At 41.1% G+C, this 25,480-nt stretch overlaps 1 protein-coding gene across 9 annotated transcripts in view; it reads right to left on the bottom strand.

Moving 5' to 3' along the window:
• Window positions 1-25,480, bottom strand: part of GRIP1 (glutamate receptor interacting protein 1) — an 837,005-nt gene that overhangs the window by 552,931 nt on the left and 258,594 nt on the right. For 5 of the 9 annotated variants that reach the window (XM_077469653.1, XM_077469662.1, XM_077469657.1 and 2 more), the window contains exon 1: window positions 16,041-16,393. The exons of 1 other annotated variant lie outside the window; for it this stretch is intronic. In XM_077469653.1, the coding sequence (XP_077325779.1) occupies window positions 16,041-16,173 (133 nt within the window). In that variant the 5' untranslated portion in view covers window positions 16,174-16,393. Of the gene's footprint in view, window positions 1-16,040; window positions 16,395-25,480 lie in introns of those variants that run through there. 3 more of the 9 variants (XM_077469651.1, XM_077469652.1, XM_077469664.1) reach the window with 2 other exon arrangements.

Genomic DNA, 25,480 nt, shown 5'->3' with positions numbered 1-25,480 from the left:
TGCATCAATTTTACTAAATCTCCCCCCACTGTGTACTGAACTGGACAGATGAAGTGACAAGCACTGCAGAATGTTTCACTAGCCCAACAAAATAGTACATTATTGCATGTTTCTGTGTGCGCCAAGGCAAATGTACGCAACACACAAGAACGGCAATGCGCTGCAATGCAGGTATGCTAAGGTTATCTCGGCAAATGGCATGAATGAACACAAGGTTTTTCTCCTGCCTGCAGCAGGAGGAGGACATCTCCGTTTAGGTGAAGCTAGGAAATGGGGTGGCCCAATCTGACATGCTGCTGCTTCTAATGTCCACTAGGAAGTTTCAGTAAAAGACAACTGTGCAAGACTGGGAAGGCTGGCGTTCACCTTTAAAAAGGAGAATCCATCAGTTTGCCAAGATTCAATAAAGCGCAAAAATGTGTAGCCAAGATTCTCTTTTGCTATCCTCTGAATTGGCAAAGTGATTGCCTCTTTAAATCAATGCAAACAATGTAAATTGTAAACTACAACAAAAATATCACAAAAAGAATATTGCTCAAACTATCCACAAAAATCTCAGCAATAGAAAAAAAAAGTTTTTAAAAGTCCGATGCCCAAACTAACAGCCAAAAATTACTTTGCTTTTAGATCATGTTATTCTTGGATTGCTTTTATATAACAGCACAAAGTCACAGGTTTTCATTGTGCACCATTACATCCTTCCAGCCACCGGTGTTCTAACAACCAATGACATAAGGGGAACATCGGCCACTGGGGTCACTTTAGCTGATTGAGGAAGAGAAACTGAGGGAGAAGAGAAACACTGGGACACAAGTCAGCAACAGCGTGCAAAGGTGCATTTTGCTTTGGAAGAATAAATCACCTGTAATGTTGGGTGCCCTATGTGTGTATACATTGCTGCGTTATGTAAAACTATTAGTTCCGTTTTTTACACTTTAGAATGGGGTGTCTCAGGGTGTGCAGAATGTGAAAAATACAACACTACAAAGCACCAAAGCATTTTAAAGGGGTCCAAAGGGCATTTCTAGCTCTGGCCATGAGAGTGTTTAAAAACACTCATGTATATTCTTACATCACAAATATATAAACAGGACAGAAAGGTACAATGAAACCAGTCTTACTAAAATACACTAGCAAACAAAATGTCCAATTTAAAATGATCCAGACACATTTGTTTACTTACATATTGTTTCAGGCTAACCATTACAAACAATATATCCAAGCTATTCACATACAAAACAAGTATATCCGATAGTTTTGTTTCTCAGTGTTTTATGGCCCCACATGATTTATATCCTCTGCATTGTAAAAGTAATTAAGTACCGCAATATGTTCAGAGCACTTCTTAAGATTAAGCCTTTAGTGATCATGCATTTTTTTTTCATAATAATTATGTACAGCAAGAAGGAAGATTTTTGACAATAGATAATTAACACGGTTTTGGAAGTTGGCACCAAAAATAGAGCTGCTGTAAATTACCAGTCTTTACATAATTACATGTTATTAGATAACATCATTTATATTATACACACTTTGGGCAACAGGGCTGAAATATAGATTTTATATATGGATACATTTTCCACTGCCAGATTAAGTAGGTTGCCTTAAAGTGAATCGGTCACATCTGTGAAGATCACAGTGTTCTAACAAACCCCTCTTGTTATTGATAAGTAGTCAGCAGTGTAAAAATCACTAGTTTCTATTTAAATCTTCAGCTGTGTTGCTCTGGGCACTCCCAGCAATGTCCTGGGCCTATATGCTGCAAAAAATATTTGAACATGTGCTGTACATTCAACATCAAAACAGGAAAAATAAATTACGTTATCTCATTGTGAACCGCTGCAGGTCCCAGCATTCTTTCTATCATGCAGAGTGCCCTTAAAATGAAAAAAATAAAAAAATTATAAGACTTGTAAAGCTAATATTTACAGTATGCATATCTCCATAAAACCCCAGCTTTTGAGATAATTAGCACGGAGTTAACAATTGCTATGGGAAAAAAAAAAAAAAAACACTTACAAATGCATCCCTGTCTATTATTCATGGCTGTTCAGTTATTAGACCTATACCTGACCATTACAAAATTGTGTTCATGCCAGACACATAAATATACTCATTAGCATTTATTTTAGAATCACAAATTTGTTTGCAAACCACAGTTCAGGGTTTACAACTCTGCAGTCACAGCGGAGAATTGGAAAAACGAGTCTGCTGTGGTTATTTGTACAAGCTACACTTTCCAATTAGGGCTTAATTAAGGCTCAAAGCTTTGCAAAATTTCTTGTATCAGATGAACTTTATGTTATGTTCACGCATATCTTTAGACACCACTTTCAGAAGGACATTTACAAGTCCCTCATTAAGTTTTTTTTTTTTTTCATCATACAACAGCACATAGAAGACTCCTAAAATGTATGCTCATTGACATGTGTATTTTCTACTAAGCTAGTCCTTACTGTGCATTGAACTGCTTTGTAGTTTTTTTTTCTTTTAATCTCACGATTTCCTATATTATATATATATATATATATTTTTTTTTATTATTATTTATTTATTTATATAGTCCTGGGATTGCTGAAATTTTTTTTATTAATTCCACATGTAATAAATTACATACTTTTCATGTCGTTCCAAATAACAGTTTCGGGCTACAAAGGTTACACCCTTCTTCAGATGCGAACAAGATGTATACTGACATTATTCTAACTTATTCTATATTGTTACATTTCAAACCAGAAATCCATTAGGCATCTGTGTATATTTCTGCACAGATGTCAATGTAAATCGCGGGCCGAAATCACAAAAAGTAGTACAGAAACTACTTTTTGAAATCAGTGCGGTCCGATTAGGATGGTGCTTTTGCCGGCAATTACCAACGTGAACCAGGGCTAAACCTCTAGGTTGTAAAGTATCCTGTTTATCCATTGTACTTAGATTTTTTTTTTTATTTAATTCACGATTACACACATACAACATGTTCACATTTTGCCCCAATGCACACTAAAACAAAAGCTATGGTGTGAACTGCCACAGACAGCAATACCATTTTTTGTGTCCCTTGGGCCCCTATCACGAGTGCCTCAGTTTTGGGAAAAACACTTGTTCAGTGGGATAAATCGCTCCGCTGATTCCCACTAAGCAGGCGGTTGACAGGTCCGTCTCCACTCTGCACACTGTCCTGCTCTTCTCTAAGGGGAAATCGGTGAAAAACGGACCGCCTGTCCGTTTTCATTTGATCATATCTGATCTGCCAGACAGATGGAAAATGGGACCACCATCTGTCTGGATTTTGAGGACAGGATCGGATTGGATAATGGCTAATGTCAGCGGACATGTCACGGCTCCATAGGGGAGACTGAAAGGTCCAAACAAGTCCGTCTCTCTCGCCTGATTTGATGAAAAGCCATGGTAGCCACAGGCGCCGCTGTGTCTCTGCCAATCAGGAGGAGAGTCCCTACGGCTAAGAAACTCATGGACATCGCTGGGGAGAGATGGGGATCAGACAAGTATTAGGGGGTGCTGGGGAGGTTTTTTTTTTTTATCTTAATGAATATAATGCATTAACAAGATAAAAAAAACCTTCTGCCTTTATAACTCCTTTAATGATCTGTACCTACAATGAAGGGTAAGCCACTGCTGAGTAGAGGTACTCCAATGTAAAAAAACTACAAGTGTAAAAATGTTTAGCAGTACTACAAGACTGTAAACTGAAATACGTTTAATGCTGATAAGCACCATCCACATGACTGTTAATATTACTAGAACTCGAATACGAGAAATGTAGGAGTTCAATATAGTACTACTTAACATACAAAAGACACATGAAACACAAGAGAAGTTGAGCCAGGTGCCAGTCCAGGGATGTGGGTGGATCCCGACAATATTGTCACGATCTTGCCCCAGCCTGGACTAGCTCTGTGATGTCAGCTGACAGCAGGTCACAGGAGTACAAAACCAACTGTACTTCTGCGATCCACAGGAGAAGTAAAGCCAAATGAGCTCTGGCTGTACTTCTCCTTTAGGCTACATTCACACCTAAGCATTTTCAGCTCATAAAACCCTTGTAAAACTTCCGGAAAAAATGCCTGAAAATGCCCAACATGGAAAATCCCATTCATTTCAATGGCACCTGCTCACATCTGAGCATTTTGTCACCTGAAACAAAACACCTGAAAAGCCCTGAACATGAGCTTCTTTGGGGCAGATTACAGGCGTTTTTCTGCCTGTTACATTCCAGATCTGAACAAAATTGCAGCAAAATTGTGGTAAAACGCGCTCAAAACGCTTGACTTTGAAACGCTCAGATGTGAATGCTGCCTTAAGGCTAGGTTCACACTTGTCTAACCCACGTTCTGCATTTAGACTAGTTTTGCCGGCGGTATATCAGTGCTGCCCCATTGATTTCAATGGGGAGGAGCGGCGAGTTCACCGCTCCAAAGAAGCTGCAGGCAGGACTTTTTCTCATGCCCTGCCAGCGCACCGCTCCAGCGTGAAAGCCCTCAGGCTTTCACGCTGGAGTGAATGGAGCAGCTGTTTTAGGGCAGTTTGCAGGCGCTATTTTTAACGCTATATCACCTGCAAAATGTGTGATAGGGGTCTAAGGGCTGGTTAACACATTAATGGAAACTTGCCTTGCCTGCACCGTGTTCTGGGGTGAACAGGCCCTCAGACAAACTACAAAACACACTAATCCCAATGCGCATGTTCCTGTAGAATTGGCTGTGCATACAAGTGCTAAAATGACCACCGGCTGGAACAGTGTCAAGCCAAATCAGAAGAATGTCATCAGCACACCAAGGATCTCCAGAGTGGGTCCAGAGCTTTTAATCAGTGATCACATCGTTACACCAGATTGCAACGTTTTGGAGCCACGCAGGACACATAACTGATGAAGGGGTCCTGCGTGGCTCTGAAACATTGCAATCTGCTGTAACGATGTGATCACTCATTAAAAAGCTCTGGACCCACTCTGGAGATCCTTGGTGTGCTGATGACATTCTTCTGCTTTGGCTGAGCAGAAGAATGTCACCAGCACATCAACTATGGCACAATTGTTCCATTTGCCAGAAGTAACATTATGCATCAAAGCAATTGTGCGATGACACAGAGTGGAGTAATAGTATTGACAAAATAAACATTACTATACAGATTTTAGTAAGGTTGCTTGATATCTGGTTAGGATTTTTTTATTTTTATTTTTTTTATAAAGACAAAAAAAATAAAAAATAAGTGAGGGTGGGAAAAAAAAAACCCAGTTGTTAACCCTTTGTAAGCACCAACACAGTACCTTTCTAATAATCTGAGAAATGTGTTAGGAGTATGGACAAACTGAGGACTAGCGAATAAGAATAGTGAGCATTCCACATACACTACCCATACATCTTTTCCTTGGAACGGGCTCCCATGTCTACTGTGAAACTCATGGCACCAAAGCTGGCAAATCACAGAATCTGCTCTCATAAAATTGCGAAAGAGTTCAACTTTTTTTTTCCACCACACATCCTTTAACTTGACTGAGTCTCACAGTCAAAACAGGCTTGTTAGGATGTGAATGTTTAGCTTTGGAGTTAAATTCCTCAAAATGTTTTAGGATTGCTCTCCATCCAGAAGTACTGGTATTTGATACTAGGAGTGATACAAACCAAAATGTTTACAAAACTGTTTATCAAACAAAAAATATAGCATACACACAGCAATACCACACAAAGACCACCCAGCAAAAGAGCGAGAAGATAGCGGAGAAGACCCAGCAGAGGCAGAAGAACCGGAGAGGGCTAAAAGACCTCAGCGCAGAGAGGAGGAGAAGACCTGGAGAGGGGTGAAGAACCAGCAGAGGCAGAAGAGCCGGAGAAGGGAGAAGGGATCAGAAGAGACGACAGAGATCCCGTAATAAAATTACTTTAAAAATGATGTGTAATGTGTTTTAATTTTTGACTTTTTTTTTTTGGTGAATGGGTAGGGGTACAATGTACTCCATACTTATTCAAATAGGGTGGGGGGCTTGACTTTGTGTGGTGATATCTGAATGATGCCTGCAGCTAGAGGCATCATTCAGATATAATTTCCAGCCGGCGATTCTGTGCACCATAAGAACAATCATAGCGGCAGTTCCGCTGCTTGATTGCTCTTATAGGCAACGGGAGGGGACGTCCCCCTCCCACCCCATCTGATGCTTCTCTGGGCTCTCCCGTGCCATCGGGGGCCCGGTGAAAGAGTCGGCTGGTGCTGGATGACTACGATAGAGATTTCTGGTGACCAGATGATCACCAGTTATCTCTATGACCGTCGGAGGCCCGGGCGTGACATCATAACCTGTTCCTGCATGTAGACAAAGCCGTAATCAGTGAATTTTTTTTCACCGATTTCATGCTTTCCAGCCTGGAGGAGAGATGTGAGGTCTTATTGACCTCGCATCTCTCCATAAAGAGGACCTGTTGCATAGATTCCTATTACAAGGGATGTTTACATCCCTTGTAATAGGAATAAAAGTGATCAATAAAAAAAAAAAAATGTAAAAAAAAAAAATGTAAAAAAAAAAAATAAAAAAAAAATAAAAAAGTGTAAAAATAAAAAATCTGCTAGCTATCTTCTACCCATCTTCTGATTTCTTTAAGAAAAAAAAAAAAAAAAGTTAAAATGCCCCTGTCCGCAGTAGCTAGCGCTCAGAAGCAAATACACGCACAAGTCCCGCCCACATGTAAACGCTGTTCAAACCACACGAGGTATCGCCGCATGCGTTAGAGCGTGTGCAACAGTTGTAGCACTAGACCTCCTCTAACGCTAGATACATGGTTGAGTGATGCAGGGGGTTTAAGTGTCCGATTCACACAAGTGTCTACTATTTACAGACATTTTGCACAAGCAGACAACTCCTGAAGAAGCAAGCTGAGATCGTAAAAAAAAAACGCATTGAGTATACAGATGCATTCTTTGTATTAATACCATTACATATTACCAGGTGTATGGCTGTTTACAATTTTCACTTTTCAATGGGTCTGCTATTCATGTCTGTTTTATTTACTACGCAAATAAATTCAGACATTTTACTTACTCAAACTTACTTCAATTACTGATTTTTACCATGATGATCACCTCATGTAAAGTCCCACGGGTGAAATTTAGTTTTATTAAATATACTGGTTTGGTTACTGATTTTGACCATGATGATCACCTCATGTAAAGTCCCACGGGTGAAATTTAGTTTTATTAAATATACTGGTGAATGGTTGGGCTCAGTGTCCCCCCCTAATCAACTGGCCAGAGTCGGCTTCTTCTATCAGGGCACTTCCTACCCATCCCCTCCTCTGGGGAACCCAGCAACATCTGCATCCTCCAGCAACCGGGCTGAGCTGGAGACTGGGGCTGGGATCATTTCCCACCATAGGCCCTAGCGTGGGCGAGCGACTGGGGGGGGGGTGTGTTTTGTTTGCCACCACCCCAAATAAATGACGCACCAGTTGCCACTGTCCATTAATGTACTGTGCAAATATCAGTGCCATGATATAAAAGTACAGTAGACTCCACAAAACTCATCCTGAATGCACACCTGATGGCAAACATATTGCCACAAAAAGAGCTCGTACCAAAGCCCCACACACACACACACACACACACACACACACACACACACACACAGGTATATAAAGAACAAGCCCCACCTACACAAGACCAGACTCTGTTACCAACTCAGGTCCAAAATGTAAATATAGTGTGAATTCATTAAACATGCATGCTTCAAGTATGTGGTGTCAATATTGTGGATTGGCAATCCTTATGCAGAGGTCACTTTAACGGTAGCAACTTGCTGAGCCATAGTGGTGGCCAACATGGGCCATTTACACTAACTTTGTATGCATGTAAATTTTGCTCAAATACTACACGTGTACAAAATATAGAGTACTTTTTACTCCAGATCTTTCTGCAAGCTTCTGCCAGCAAGATTCTGCATTTAGTTGGTGTGCTTTCACATGGCTACATGAGTGGGCCCTTGTACTGGAACGATTTTAATTCACCCTTCGCCATCTACAATCAGGCCAAAAGCTATTTTAGGGTATCATATTTTCATTTTTCACAGATGATGCAATCAAGTTAGTCACTTTAGTCTGAATGCTTTAAATAATTCCTCTAGAGATTTTACCTGGGATTAATCACAGTAGCCTGGTGAAGCAAGAGATCTGCAAGAGTTGCTGGGTTAAGATTAAGTTTCATGTTACCTCCGTCAATTTATTACATGTAGATAAGACAAATTCATTCATTCAAGACACCCACAGCTCGCTGCTAAAATGTGAAAGGTAAGGATGGTTAGAATACGGCTCCTAATATCAAGGCACAAAACATTGATTAGCATTCCAGCCTCAATTGCTGAAGTCCCAAGTTCAATTCCCACCAGGTATCCTGTTTGCATATCTTGAAATTCCTTGTGTGTGAATATATTTCTGGAAGCGATTTTCCCCTCGAACAATTCACAAATGTATTTGTCTGATCTGGCTCAATATAATTAGGTTAATAAATATAAACAAAAATAATTGCATATTATACTAGCAACAATTTTACAATCACAAATCAGGTGGAGTTCAAAGCAGAACTTCACTCTTTCAATCAACATTGACCATTTTTAATCTTTATGCTGCTGGCATTAGTAAACAGATATATTTTCTATCTTATTTACATGTTTACATTTTTTTCTTCATTTCTTCAGTTAATTCCCGATTTCCAGGCCTAGGCAAATAATGTATTACAGCCCAAAAGTCATCAATCAGGAGGGGTTTTCTCAGCCAAGTACACCCTCCCATCGGCATGCGTGAGCCAAGGGCAGATAGATTCCAGAAGTAAAATACTACATAAATCATCTGCCCTTACTGTTTTTCAAAGTGATTTCTCACCAAAATAAAGCATGGAGACATGGGTGGATAGGGGAGATTGCGTCTGAGCACCAAAAACGCTATTTCATTTATTTTTCATTTTCAAAGCAGTGTAGTTCCACTTTAAAGCCCAAACTACATGGCTAATTTTCAAATATTATATATATATATATATATATATATATATATATATATATATATATATATATATATATATATATATATATATATATATATATATATATATATATATATATATATAAAATGTTTGGGTGTTCTAAGTAATTTTATAGCAGAAAAACCTGTTTTTAACTTGTAAACACCCTATCTCAGAAAGAGGCTCAGTCCTTAAGTGGTTAAAGCGGTTTTAATAAAATCACACTTACCTGTCCCAGGGTCCAGCGATGTCGGCGGCAGATGACGAGCGATCGCTGCTGCCCCCGCCGCCATCCTCTGTCAAGGAATCGGGGAAGTGAAACATTGCGGCTTCACTGCCTGGTTCCCTACTGCGCACGCGCGAGTCGCGCTGCGCGTCTCTTATGGTCCCCCGCTGTGTCTCTGGGAACTGTGTGTTTCCCAGAACACAACGGGGGGGGGGGCGTCTGCGGGGGTCTGGCCGGAAGTGGGTGCAGATACCTGGATTATCCAGGTAACTGCACCCCCCTCCCCCCTGAAAGGTGCAGATTGTGGCACCGGAGGGGGGGGGGGGGGAGGGATCAGATTAGCGGAACTTCCCCTTTAGGGTCAAGAACCGCTTTAAATTTTAATCAAACTTGTCTTTTTTATAGCACAAAAAATTAAAAGAAACAAACACGATGGTGATCAAATACCACCAAAGAAAGCTCTATTTGTGGGGGAAAAAAAAAAAGACATACATACATTTTATTTGGGTACAGCATTGCATGACCACGCAATTGTCAGTTAAAGTAACGCAGTGCCGTATCGCAATAAAATGGGCTGAACATGGAGGGGAAAACCTTCCGGTGGTCAAGTGGTGATGCATACTAACACATGATATCAACTTGCAGGGGGAAAGTATTTTTTTTTCTTTTAACACTGTACTACCACTTTAATTAGTGAAGTGCTCCTTCTCAGTCAATATTAATCTACTGTCCTGCCCTTTGTACTAGCTATAAAACTGCTGCAGACAGGGGAAATGGCAACACAAGCCCTCTGAAGCTGGCTCAAGTTAATGACCAACCTACCTGTTGAGTCTCCAAGGGCCCCATATCAAACAGAACTTTCCCCTCTAAGCCCCCCCCCCCCCCCGGCAATCATTTGATCAACGCAGAAAAAGCAGGGAAAGGAGGAGAATACACTGATTGCTCTGCAGCGGCTTGGTTTGTGACTTTTCCTTGCCTGTGTAGCCCTCAGATCTTTTATAGACCTTCATTTTCAGCTGACTGATCTATGGCTACCTTTTCTGACTGCCAGCCAAGCCCGTGTGCTCAGCTACTCAGCAGTCATGACTAAGGCCAGGAACAGGGAGAAAGATTCCTTAGCTTGCGCTCAACTTCAACCACTACAGCACGGGGTGATCACTTATTTGAAAAAGAAAAATCACGCTACCCCCAGTTTCAGAAAAGCTGACTCACTCGTTCACTTTTCACATTACTTATGAACTTCAGGAGGCAAGATCTCCAAGCTTCACTTCCCAGGTTTGTGCACATAAATAAGCTCTTATTAGGATGTCTCACTGGCCTTGTAGGATTTTCTTTTGCACTACTGAGAGAGTAAGGCCCCTTTCACACATGCGGACAGTATGTCCGTATTTCATCCATCCGTTTGCGGATGAAATATGGACATACATGCATCCCGTTGGGATAGCGGTTGTCAGCGGATAAACATCTGCTGACACCCGATATCATCCTTCCCTGCTATGGTCAGATTCTGCAGACGGAGGAAAATCCTATTTTGCAGAGCAGATGAACACGGACAGATGCTCCATGTTCATCCGATCCCCCATAGAGGAGAGCAGAGATCTGACAGGGTGGTCCCTGCACACTGTGCAGAGACCGCCCTGTCATCCGCCGGCTCAGCGGGGATCAACGGAGCGATCCCAGCTGAGCAAGCGGATCATCACGGATCTGTCCCATGTGAAAGGGGCCAAAGAGTCCAAAGCATTGCACCTACCTATAAAATGGTTGAATTGGGGACCCCATTAGGTGAAATGATAATCTTGCCACAGATGGTTTCAGATAGTGTTTCACCAATACTAGTATCGGTGCCGATACCGGGTATTTGCACAAGTGGTCGGTACTCGTGCAAATGCACAGATACCTGAAATCAATACTTTCAGGATTAGCTATTTGAGCCGTCAGTGGGTCTCCCCAGTGTTAAAGAAGTCCGGTGATTGGAGCTATAAAAAAAAAAAGCAGCCAGCAATGCTTATTACCAACCTTGCTCCACCCTGAAACTCTAAAATAAAAAGAAACATTGTTTCTTTTTGTAAATTTCTGTTTCTTTGGATCAAAGGGATGAACAAATCTTCCTCCGTTTAACCCCTTAATAACCATTTATTTACTCTAATCAGCCTTAATTAACTCCCTATTCTCCTCCATTTAATGATTATTTTCCTGCTTTTTTTCATGTCTAAGTTATAAAACGATAAAAAATTAAAACTTTTTGTTTGCTTTGTTAGTGAATATTTTTACACATATATTATATATATATATATATATATATATACACACATGCAAAAAGCGCTAAATAAAAAAAAAAATCTATTTGTAAATAACATTTCAATGCTTTGTACCATTGCTGACAGCTGAAGTTAAAACAAAACAGCTGCAGTAGGTATTGGTATCTCCGAGTACTAAATAAAAAAAATAAAAAATAAAAGGATCGGTAATCATACTCATTGTAAAACAAATGGTATCGGTGCATCACTAGTTTCAGGCACACTTTAACATCAGGGATTCTCCAGGCATAGCAGGGCCCATCGATCACTGTTCTGAAATTAAAGAACACCTTTAAATACACCTTTATTTACCAACAGCCTAACAGCTTCCTCCTCCTTCCCAAACTACTTACACTTCCTTGCACAATATTGCTAATGTGTGGCTTCTCCCCACAGACCCAAATGGAAAAAGTGTTTTACTTCAAACTTACAGGAAGATAGCCATTCTATTATGCCAAAGAGAATAGGCTGTACATGTGCAGCACCCTGTTGCCCCACTGGTTTAGAAGTGGACAGTAATGCTGCAGCACAAGTCGCAGTTCCTGCACTTCATCACCCTCTCATCTGATGTGCGAAGGGGTAGCATGGTACAGCCGAGGGCGGCTGCTAATGTAAAGGTATAGCTAATCTTTAATCTATGCCATGAGAATATGTAGGCTGCCTTCTCTTTCTAAAATTAGAAGTCTGTCCTGTTGGATTTCCATACTTTAAGTAACAGACTTAGAACAAGAAAGCAGTAAGTGACCTGCATGTTTGTTGTGGACTCGGTGACAAAGCTCTGAAGCTATTGGATCATCATGAAAACTAAAGGCACTAGCATTTTCTGAATAGGTGGTCAGCTATGGCAGCCAACACATTCTTCTCAGCAGAGGCTTCCTTTCCTTTATGTTCACCTGGTCCTCCTGCATGAATAAAACAAGCTGTCCTGCAGATGTAGCAGTTAGAGGGGTGAGACAAACCATTTCTCACTGACGGGGTGCTTACAATAATCAGCATTTATGCAAATCTTTTTCCTCTATTAGAAAAAAACTGTTTGCTTTAATTGCTTAAAAAGCGTTAGCTGAAGTTTGGCTTAGGTTTGTTAGTGTATCTAAATCTGTTAGTATATCTAACACTTCCCTCCCTCCAGACTGAAAATGTTGCTGTCCAAAAGGAGAAAGGAGCCTCTGTGCTCCTTCAGGCTCCATTCACATTTGTGCGTTGTATGCCTGGACAAACGTGCCAAAGAAGTTCCTAAACCTTTTCGAGTGTTGTGCTTTGCATGTTTTTCTACCACAAAAGAAAACGTGCATCTGCTAGCCGTGTTTGGGTTGACACTAACAATTAATGGCACTGTGGGCATAACGTGCGTTTTTTGTACCTGGAACGCACAGATGCGAATGCAGGTTCATCCAGAGACTGTAGGCAGCACAACACAGGTGGTTTGTTAAATGCCAACTCACCAGGTAAAAACAGAGCAGAAAAAAAAGAGAACTAATGCAGGCACCACACCTAAGGACTTTTAGGGCACTGTCACACGGGCTGTCTGATCAGGTCCACCTGTCAGTTTTTCAGGTGGACCTGATCGGACCCTTCAGTCTCTTCTATGGAGTAGCGGATGTCCGCTGACACCTGCTGCCATCCGATCCTGTTCACCAAAAAGAGTTGGATGGTGGCCCCATTTTCCATCTGTCCAGTAGACCAAATGGACAGGTGGTCTGTTTTCATCCCATTTCCCCATAAATGAGAGCGGGACTGTATCCATGTCGGCTCTGCACATGGACCTGTTACCCACCTGCTCAGCAGGGATCAATGGAGCGATCCCCCACTGAGAAAGCAGATTCCATTAGGCAGAGGCTCCTGTGTGAAAGGGGCCTTATAATTTTGGTTTTTGGCTTAAAACTGCATGAAGTTTATTCTTATCTTTTACCCTTAATTCACAAGTGGTTGTAAACCTGATTCATGAAATGTGACCCAAACACATATCTGCAGTGTTTTCTTCTCTCTTTCCAAAGCCATAAGTTCTGTGTCTTTCTGCTGCTCTGTTCTTCTGTTACCAGCATGATAACTTTTGACAAGTTCTCCAACAACGGAGATAATACCAGGCTGAAATTTGTGTTGGGGTGGGTGCTATGAATAGATTAGCAGAGAGCTGGTCTATTCACAGCTCTGCAAATTCCTTCCTTCCTTTGCGTATGTGGAGAAGGAGTGTGTGTCTTTCCTCCAATCAGCTGTCTTGTCTGAATGCCAAGAATCCACCCAGTGTTGAACAGGAAGAGAACATTTCTATAACCCAATGAGCACTTTCTAAAGAATATAGCAAGCTGAAGACAGCAGATATACATGTAAACATTGTGTAGAGATTGGTTTCACCCCAGTGTATCATCTGAGGCTGTTCACTTTACTGGGTATATGTGAGGGTTTACATCCACTTTAAGGAATGTAGCAATCCCTGCTGTGATTTGCCAATCAGCTACCCGACACTGGTTCCAGCTGTCTCTCCCCTGCTGATGTGTGCCCAGCCAGCCTTTCTCTAGCTGCAGTGTGTGAAAGCCAATGCTTCCTAAAATATATAACGTAGATATCCAAGGAGGCTGCAGGGGGCACACCATTATCACCTAGGGTGAGAATGAGAGAGGAAGGGGGTGGAGTGCTGGATCAAAATAAATAAATCTCCTCCCACCCCAAAAAAGTACTTTATTTTACCAATGGAAGACTAGGGATAAAATATGGAGGGGGGGGGGGGGGGGTTCGTTTTAAGGAAGGGCGCAACAAGCACAAAGTTTTCTACTATGTACAGTAGTATGATGCCATCCTTATGATAAACATGATAAAATATATTTCCAAAAGAGCAATCAAGCCCCCAGACTCCTTTAATAGCAGGGATTCTGCCCACTGCTAGCATCCAACGGACCTTCCTCCCATAGCTAAACATGCTGTAAAAGTAACAGCCACAATCACTCGCAGATTACTATGGAAGCTGTGGGAACAAACTATGTCCAGACCATTATCATAAAAACACTGCAGCCATCAAAAACATCCCAAGCACACTGCCAATGCTTGTGATTGAATATTAACATCATGTGCTACTGTAAAACTTACATTTTTTTTCTTTGCTCATAATGCACATTTCATAGCCGACAGATTTAAAAAATAAAAATCGCAGTGGTTGATTGCTAACAGTATACAGCAAAGATTCCGGTCATGGCTCTGCACATAATATTATGTGACACACCAAGTTCCTGTGAATACTGCATGGCCTGTAGTTTTCTTGTCATTGACTCCTCAGGCAGATCTGGCTATTTGTAAACTAAAGGGACAAGCATGAGACTGGCTGAAAGAACATAGGAGTGACAGTCACACAAAACAACCACAGCACCGACATGAATCTCCTTAATACTCTAGCACAACAAATCCAAATACTTCATAAGGTTAGAACAAAACGAACATGTCCAAGCTATTTTATCTATATAATACAGGTTATAATACAGAGCTGACAGATTACGCAGAGCTTTACATATATTGTCCTTGTCCACGAGGAGTGCACAGTCTAAGGTCCCTAACTCACACACATACACACAGTACAGACAATATAGACAGGAGCCAATGGACCTGTCAGTGTGTCTTCTGTGGAGTGTTTATATTGAATGATGGAGGGGAAAAAAAAAAAAAAAAAGTATATATATCTAAAATTGACGTTTCAAATTATATATATATATATATATATATATATATATATATATATATATATATATATATATATATATATATATATATATATATATATATATATATATATATATCTCAACACACAAACTTTGACGGTTCTAGAATTGTATATGGTATTTTTACTTTAAATCTGTTGTATTATAAGAAGAAAGTCAAAATATATAAAATGTCATTGTACATAAAGGGTTGCACAGCCATAATACAGCACAAGTAGAATGTCTGTTTACACTAGAACATAGTGTAAGGCAACTCAAGTGCATATGGAATTTTATACAACGCAACAGAAAGAAACTGCAACTAGCATCAACCGATAAAAAAAATTATATATAATAATAATAATAATAATAAAACTTTGTTTACAGCACATAGATGGGAGACAAATCAAGGCTTATATCTGTTACCATGCGTTACTACACATGTATGGTCTTTGCAGGTTTTTTTTTTTTTGATACATGTCAAAATCAACAGATCCATATTTTACTGGAATTTTGGATACTTGGGTTTAGGTTGAGGTAGCAGGGTGCAGGACACATAGCAACCAATCAGTATCCTTGTTGAACTGATGTGATGGCAAGACCATAAATTGTGATAGGTTGCTATGGGTTACTGCAGCATTACACTTGTAGAGGATGACAAGGGACAAGCTCTCGCACCTTGCTCCTAGTAACAGACATGTATGATCTCCAGGGGAGGGGTGACCGAGGAGGTAAGTTGTAATCCAGGTGTGATTGTGATGAGATGGTTGCAGACAATGAGTGACATGTGCGGCGCTCATGCAGGTGATGACTTACTCCTGAAATGCTCGGATGCATAGTAATAGACGTCCTCGTAGCCCTCATGGTAATCCTCCTCCGGTCGGTACTTTTTGCCTTTCCTCCTCCTGGATCTCCGGATCTGCCGTACAAAGCCCAGGAACCTTTCCATGATGCCCGGCTGAGGAGACGAGTAGCGGTTGCAGGGCGGTGTGCGATCACCACCTCTGTGTGTCTGTCACCATACACATGGCAGCACTCACCTAGCCCCCCGGGGACACCAGGCTCATGGTTTCCTTGGCGCTGATCTGGGGGCCCCTAGAGGAGCGGAGTGTAGGAAAGTTGTGTGTCTCAGGCGGTGTATGTGTATGGAGTGAGAGGGATCCCTGCATTGACATCTCCTCCTTCCTACCTCTCCATCATTGGAGGGACACGCCTTACTGCCAGGGCTGAACCATTGCGCTGCACAGTCAGGTCAGCCAGTCTTTTATAGGGGGGACCGAGGAGAAGAAGTCACGGCGAGATCCCCCCTTCCTGACTACACAAGCAGCGGCCCTTGGTGCATCCCACACAGGACAATAGTACCACTACACCGCATTACCCTGCTCACAGGTAACACCTGAGCACACCACTCTTCAGGGGCCACACAATGCCTCTCATCTCCTCCACTTCACTGGGGATGTCTTCTCAGCAATGCCCACAACAGGTGTGAGGAGGACTGGCCAAAGGTGGGCCCAATTTCACAGACTAAACCCCCTCCATCCCCACCAATCAGAAAATCTCACAAAAAAATGCCGCTTTTGAAGCGATTGTCCAATAATCTGATCGTTCGTACACGGCTTTCGAGAGCCCAGCACAAGAGTTCATGCTAAAAGGACAAACACCAAAATCTCTCTCAAACAATACCTAAACATCCGATTTTCATTTAACCTCTTGGCGTCTGCGGTATAGCCAAATGCCGGCCACAGCGCGGACCTGAATTTCAGCCTCCCCTTTGCACGTGTCCCACGCGCGGTGTGATCACTGAGATGGGGGGTCACAGATCTGAGTAAGGGGTCAATCCCAGGCCCCCTACCACGTGATCAGCTTTCAGCCAATGACAGCTAATCACATGATGTAAACAAAAGCTTGGTAAACAGTTTTCCTTTCTCCTCACAAAAAAGAGCCAGTCACCGACTTCGGTCCCGAAGAGGAAGAGGCAATTCTGCCTCATCTGTGCCACCTGCCAGTGCCACCTAGCAATGCCTTGAGTGCCACCTAGCAGTGCTGCCTATCAGTGTAACCAATCAGTGCCCACTAATGCCACCCATCACTGCCACCTATCGATGCCCATCAGTGCCGCCTCAGCATACATCACTGAAGGAGAAAAATTAAATGTTTGCAAAATTCTAGAAAATATAATTTTTTTTTAAATTCGGTCTTTTTAAACTGTTTTTAACAAAAAATAAAAACCATAGAGGTGATCAAATACCACCAAAATAAGAAAGCTCTATTTGTGGGGGGGTGATCAAAATTCTATTTAGGTACAGTGTTGTATGACTGCGCAATTGTCATTCAAAGTGAATCAGCGCTGAAAGCTGAAAATAGATCTGGACAAGAGGAGGGTGCCCAGTAAGCAAGTGGTTAAACAGTACAGTATTCTGGCCCATACACACAATCCAAAAATTGTATGACAGATCGTCCTTTTATTAAAAAAAAGTTTTGGTTGCTAGTCTCATATCGAAAATGAAGCGTTTACTAAAGTGACAAATTCTGGTACAACAGAATCAAAATTCATTAGTGATGTAATGTGTTGTATTTTATTTTCGAACAACTGTAATAATTAAACAAAAATCGTACGATCTGGTATCATATGGGTTAACGATCATGAACTGTCGTGATTGGCTATTGAAAGCAATGTACTAATGATGAGATTATTGTACAATCACTTCGAAAGTTGTACTTTTCGTCTGATTTTCGGATTGTGTGTACGGGCATAAGTCCGAAAACAAAATTGGAACAGCAAGACTACACATGCTCGGAAACAAAAGAATACATTACAACGCATCACTTCTGAAGTTGTATTCTGTCATATGAGACTTTTCATAACTTAAGTAACCTCTTCATTTACAATATGAAACTAATATGCAAAAAACAAAAAGGAAAATCATTGTACGATAATCTCATGGTTTAAGCCCCGTACACACAATCAGAATATCATACAAAAAATACCACTTTGGAAGCGATCGTACGATAATTTGATAATCAGTACACAGATTTCGCCTGAAATTTTCCAAAAGGGACAAATTTCTCATACGATTTTCATCTAATCAGCACAGCTTTTTTCCAAAAATACAATACATTACATAATTTTCACTTTTTTTTCTGTCATACCAGAATTTTCGTACTTTAGTAACCTCTTCATTTTCGATAGGAGACTAGACGATCATTTGTACAATAATCTCATTGTGTGTACAAGGCTTAAACATGACGCTCTGTATTCAGCCAGTCAGGCAGGAGAAAACATCTGATAGGACATCCTTCACATGACATGTTCCCACTTGGCTCTGTCAGTTTTTAAATAGACTTTTTAAAATAGATTTTAGTCAAGCCAGGTGCTGGTTGTAGGGCCACCCACAGCATTCAGTCAATGGGGAAGTTAAAAGGAGAACTCCAGGTTTCCACATCAATCCGTAAATACAGCGCTGAGGATGTTACACAGCTCATGGAATTCATTTCTGCACACTACTTCACTTTTAATAATGACATCTATCTTCAGTGTATGGGTAGTAAAATTGCACCCCGATATACTCACTTATGACTTGGAGGAAAAATTCCATAACATCAAGACAGTCACTATATGGCTTATATTTTCATTGTATGGATAAAAGGTCAAGAAAACCTACAAAAAAGGTCACTTGATCAACCCCTTATACCCTTCAAATTAAGGGCTCATTTACACTTGCTTCAAAACATGGATTCAGACAGGCTTTTTAAAAACTCTTTGAACGCCAGTCAAAGCTCCTGTTACTAAAGAAAATGGTTAGCTTACAGTCCAGTTTACACCTTGCGTTTGCTTTGCTTCAAAAATTACCCCATGTAGCTTTAGTGGTTCTTCAAAGGGTGAATAGAAGTTTATGGCAAAGCTTGCTTGAAGCACCTACAGCTTTGGAGAGGCTTTAATTCAGCTTTAGCTTCGCTTTGTTTTGGAGGCATTACATATCAAAACACCCACACACACCGGGCATCTGCCTAGCTTCATTAAAGCTTCAAGAAAGCACCACTGAAGCATCAAAAACACATAAAAAAAATAAGCATGTTGAAGCGGTAGGCGCTGTGTGTTGAAGTTGAAGCAAGTGTAAAATGAGCCCTAAAAATGGACTGTTCTAACACGTCAACCACCTAGACACCATTATGCATCAGGGATGGCAAGTTGCACAGCTCAATATACAGGAAACTCACTGGATTGATGCAGCTATCTCACAGTTCCATCCCCAGTACACCAAATGGCCCGTCATACACAGCCAAGCCATCAGATAGCACCAAATATGCCAAGATCCAGAAGTCAGAAATAAAAATGAACAAAATAAACAAACATCTCAGAATACTAGAAGATTCCTTCCACACAAAAGCTTACAGGAACAAAACCACCAATACAAGCATCAACACAGCCTTGAAAGCCCAAAGAGATAATCTCCTCCAATACAAAAGGGAAAAAATAAATAAATAACCATGCACCTCTAGTAACCACATACAATCCAGCACTAGAAGGGATAAGAAAGATAATCAAAGATTTGCAACCCATCATAACAGAGTATGAAACTGAAAGAAATATTCCAACTCCCAATACTGGCTTTTAGGCAACCCACTCAACCTTAGACAAACTAATCAGCAGGAAACTTCATTCCGACTACTAATGCCTAAAAATAATAAAAAAAAACACTTTCAGAACGATCGTCCAATAATTAGATCTTTGGATAATTTTGCATCTCGACTCTCGAAAGCTGTGTACTAAAGGGACAAAACACGAAAATTTCTCTCGTACAATACCAGAAACAATTTTTGTTTAATCAGTACATTATTCGTCCATAAAAATAAGGCCACGCATGTTTGGAAACGTAAGAATACATTACAATACCATACATTACATCATTGCAGGAAGTTGTATTCTGAGAATATTTGTACCCATTAACCCATTCATTTTCGATGTGAAACTAGCATTTGAAAAAAACAGACAGACAATCATTTGTCTGATATTCTCATTCTCAAATAAAGAATACATGCCCTTCAACTAAAAACACTGCAAACTGCCCATTAAAAGCAATTTAAAAAGTCACACCCAAAAAAGGGATCTTCAATATCAAGGGATGGCACTGCTGTACCTCCAGAAATGTGGTGCACCTCAACCAATGCAACCACGGATGCCACGCTGTCAAAACAGGACAAACAAGAATGAATTTACACAGACAGCATACGATTTCATTCACACAGTCGTAAATTACTGATTTATTACACCTGTGTTTACTAGGAGAAAAATGCCTCCATAATGATCAGTAAAATACTCGTGTACAGATACGTTTAAATGTGTAAAGACACATTTGCATACATCATTTATTTCCCCCTTTGTTTAGACATAATTTGAGTGCTTACAAACACACATGTATGCGTTTATATGCAGAAGCATGTAAAGTGTATGTTCTGTGACAGATATATTTGGATTCTGTGTTATGGATCTGAATGCAGTGCATGTTTAGGAATCTGTTTGAATGACTCAATTGAAAGCATTGCAGTTCTGTTCACAACTGTTAAAAATAAATAAAAAATCTCTTGTATTTGTGGTTTTTACGTCTGTGGGAGTGAAGCCTATGGAAGATGATTTCTGCACACCTGTGGGACATTATTTTTCACAACCAGACCACACTATGGAAGACATGATTGTTTTGGTTCTCAAAGGGTACTTCAAAACTACTCAGGAAAAGTCTTGAACTAAACATAATAATATTTTTTTTTTTTTTATAGTTTCCTAGTGTAGCGTAGCATTCTCCGCACAAGTGTGAACAAGCCCTTACTCCCAAAAGAGATGTAATTTTTCTACAAGTAATTTAGAATTTTGCAGTACAACCTTTGAGATCCCTCTAAGAGCCTCCTTTAAACGTACAACATTGTATAATTGAAAATGAGTGCTTCTGCTTTCAGAATGTAATACACAAAGTAGTTTCTGGCTAAAAATTCACGTTGCATAGATAATACTCATTCATTCTATTATAATCGATTCTGAGGGTCAAAAAGGCAATTCTATTTTGTGATTCACAGCCAATGTAGCCAATTAAAGCATTTGTGAAACCTTGTACTCTCTCCCAGGTTACTGGAGATTGCTGAGTTGGCAAATTTACTAATTACTGCTATCATAAATACGGAATGAGCACCACGCTAAACAATAAAATGCACAGGGGGCAAATTTCCAATGGTATCAATATCAACTAAACCAAAGTGGAGTTTTGGAGAAGGTTGATTAGTTATCCATTGAAGGCAGTAAGATTCTATGGTTAAACATTTAGAATAGTTTAAGAAGAACACCACCTTGTTTGGTCTTCCCATAAACCTAAACCGGCTAGAGCTGATGAAAGACACATTCTCCAAATGTTGCTTCTCACAATCTAGTTATATGAAAGAAATAGCTGTTACAAGTAACAAAACGTTTATGTGCTCCACTGTAAAGTCCTGTTCCGCTGTATCAGGATAGGTGTACCCTACCAGTACCTTCAACACCCAATGTTTAGAGGGAACACTGGATAGGCTATGAATGCAGCATTCTTACAACATACCCATCTATGCATCTATAGCTACACTAAACAGTCAAGCTGTGTTAAAATGGAATCAAAATTTATTTATTTTTTTAAATAACAAACATGTTATACTTATCTGTTCTGGACAGTGGCTTTACGAAGTGCAGCCCCGAGCCTCCTGTTCTCAGGTCCTACGCCAGCGCTCCTGGCTCCTCCCTCCTGCTGGGTGCGCCCACAGCAAGCACCTTGTTCTGGGGGCACCCGAGCAGGCATGCTCGCGACCCACGGCTGTGTGTCCATTCACTCATGGAGCCGGGGCTCAGCCCCACCCCCTGTGTCTGATTGGCTCACTGGCTGTGATTGACAGCAGTGGGAGCCAATCAGGAGTGCAAGTTCCCGGAGTGGCAAGGCTCTAGTGAACATTGCTGGATCGAGAAGGGGCTTGGGTAAGTATTGTGGGGGGGGGGGGGCTGCTGCACACAGAACCAAAACCTTGTGCCCTTACAACCACTTTAACCACCTCAATACAGTGCACTTACACCCCCTTCCTGACCAGACCAATTTTCAGCGCTCTCAGAGTTTGAATGACAATTACTCAGTCATGATACACTGTACCCATATGAAAGTTGCGTTCTTTTTTCCCCACACAAATAGAGCTTTCTTTTAGTGGTATTTAATCACTAGTGGGTTTTTTATTTTTTGTGCTATAAATAAAAAAAATACGTAAATTTTGTGAAAAAATGCCTTTTGCTTTGTTTCAGTCATAAAATTTTGCGAATTAGTAATTTTTCTTCATAAATTTTGGCCAAAATTTATACTGCTACATATCTTTGGTAAAAATAACCCACATTAGTGTATATTATTTGGTCTTTGTGAAAGTTATAGAGTCTATAAAACGATGGTACCAATCACTGAAAATTTGTCACATCTGATCAGGCTTTCGGTACATCAGGTGTATCTCATTTCTTGAGACACTAACAAGTCAGGAAAGTACAAATACCCCACAAATGACCCCTTTTTAGAAAGTAGACATTCCAAAGGTATTAAGTAAGTAGCATGGTGAGTTTTTTAAGTTGTAATTTTTTCCCATAATTCTTTGCAAAATGAAGATTTTTTTTTATTATTATTTTTCTTTACAAAATTGTCATATCAGGTTATTTCTGACACACAGCATATGCATACAACAAATTACACCCCAATACAATTCTGCTACTCTTCCCGAGTATGGCGATACCACATGGGTGAGACTTTTACACAGCATGGCCACATACAGAGGACCAACATTGAAATGGCACTTTCAGATGTTCTACGAGCAAAAATGACGCATCTCATTTCACAGCCAACTATTACACTCAATGGAATTGCCCATAAAATGACCGCATTTTGGAACGCTAACACCCCAACATATAATCTGCGAGGCATAATGAGTCTTTTGAGCAGTTCATTTTTTTCCAGAAGTTTTGGGAAAATGTAGAAAAAAAATGAAAACGCATTTTTTTTTTTACACAAAGTTGTCAATTTATAAGATATTTCTAACACATAGCATGTATATAACAAAAATTACACCCCAAAACACATTCTGCTACGCCTCCTGAGTATGGCGATACCACATGTGTAGGACTTTTACATAGCCTGGCCACATACAGAGGCCGAACATTGAAGTAGTACCTTCAGGCGTTCTAGGAGCATAAACGACACATCTCATTTCATTCCTACCCATCACACTTTTGAAGGTCCTGGAGCACCAGGACAATGGTATTACCTACAAAATGACCCCATTTTTTAAAGCAAACACCCCAACGTATATTCTATGAGGTATGGGCTGCAACTAGGTACTCCGATGGCCTGGTGACAGGTTCTCTGATGGCCTGGTGACAAGTACTTGAGTAATCTGGTGGGCTGTGACAGGTACTCGGATGGGCTGTGACAGGTACTCGGGTACTCGGATGGACTGTGACAGGTACTCGGGTACTCGGATGGACTGTGACAGGTACTCGGGTACTCGGATGGACTGTGACAGGTACTCGGATGGGCTGTGACAGGTACTCGGGTACTCGGATGGGCTGTGACAGGTACTCGGATGGGCTGTGACAGGTACTCGGGTACTCGGATGGGCTGTGATGGGTACTCGGATAGACTGACAGGTACTCGGGTACTCTGATGGGCTGTGACAGGTACTTGGATGGACTGTGACAGGTACTCGGGTACTGTAATGGACTGTGAGTGACAGGTACTATAATGGGTGGTGACAGGTCCTCTTTTTGGGGGGGGGGCAATCAGTATGCTTGATGTCTACTGTAAGCGGTAACAAGATGTTACCGCAATCTCCTTCTCACACAGGATCGGTGTGTGAGGAGGAGAACCCGGTAACATCTCGTTACCGCGGTTTGTTTACATTTAGTGATCGGCTGTGAAAGGATCACAGCCGATCACGTGGTAAACAGCCAGCCAATGGCCGTTTACCAGCGTCGTTGACGAGCAGTGTTCCCGGGAACATGCCGCCACCGACGTGCGCACGCGCCGTGCACAGTGGGGGTGGAACCATCTGTGATCGGCCGTAACTTCATCACGGCCAATCATGTGGTAAACAGCCATGCCCAATGGCTGTTCACCCCCCCTCGGTGGCGAGCGGTGTCTCCGTGACACGCCGCCACCAAAGGAACAGGGATGCGTGCGCACGATCGCGCGCATTCCCTGTTTAAACGGGAGGACGTCATGACGGCCTGCCGCCACAATAGGTGCGCCGCCTGGCCGTCATTTGATGGCCGGTGGTCAGCATCTAGTTAAAGCTGAGTTCCACCCACATTTCTCATGCCTCACCATGCAGCACTAATGTGCATCCTTAAAACGAATTGGCAATTTATTTTTTTCTGTTCACTTACCCGTTTTAAGCCTATATCTAAATTCACTTCCTCCTTTAGCAGTCGTGCAGGTCATTTCCGGTTTTGCATTGGCTCCTGGGAGATCTTGGTCAGCTTGGCATGGCACTGCTCCTGTAATATTTACCATTGGAGTGTATGGAAAAATCTTGGTCAGCTTGGCATGGCAGATTGCACCGCACTACACATGGGTGAGATCAGCAGGTGCATGTTGGGTAGCCAGCATGCACGGAATCCAGGAAGGACACTGTGGCTTCAGTTGCCCACAAAGAAATAAAACGATGCTGCACAAATAGAAAACTGGGCATAGTTTACAGCATACCTTTGTTACATCGCACGAGGCATGAGTATTCTAGGGGTATTTTTATCTTAAAAGTCATATTTTGGCTGGAACTCAGCTTTAAGGAGTTTACATATTAACCTTTTATGAGAGAAAATTTAAGACAACCTGAGAATTTGAATGTGCTCATTACCGTATGTGGGGTGATGAGTCATAAAGTGCACATATCCAACATTTATTTTGGAACACCCGCATCTGCTCAACTCCCATAATTAAAACAATACAGTATTGATACAATTTCCATAACATTCTCCGGCACTTATGCATAACACAACACAATATTTTTTGTATTTGTTACACTGTGTGTATTCACTTTAAGCAGCAATGTAACTGATTTATTCAGGTAGTGTAGGGGTTACAAAGCATGTTTGAATGTATGTAATTGTTATCTCTATTTTGAAACAATGGTATTATAAGCTTTTCAATGAAAATTCCAATCTAGTTGTCTCTCTTCCAACAGAGATGCCAGATCTTGTCACTAGGAATCACATTTGT

This window comes from Lithobates pipiens, unplaced genomic scaffold (assembly GCF_037356315.1).
Source record: "Lithobates pipiens isolate NorthernLeopardFrog02 unplaced genomic scaffold, aLitPip1_a1.2 Scaffold_8, whole genome shotgun sequence".
Lineage (NCBI taxonomy): Eukaryota > Metazoa > Chordata > Amphibia > Anura > Ranidae > Lithobates > Lithobates pipiens.
The sequence above is the reverse complement of the archived record's forward strand: the minus strand, read 5'-3'. Positions and strand labels throughout refer to the sequence as shown.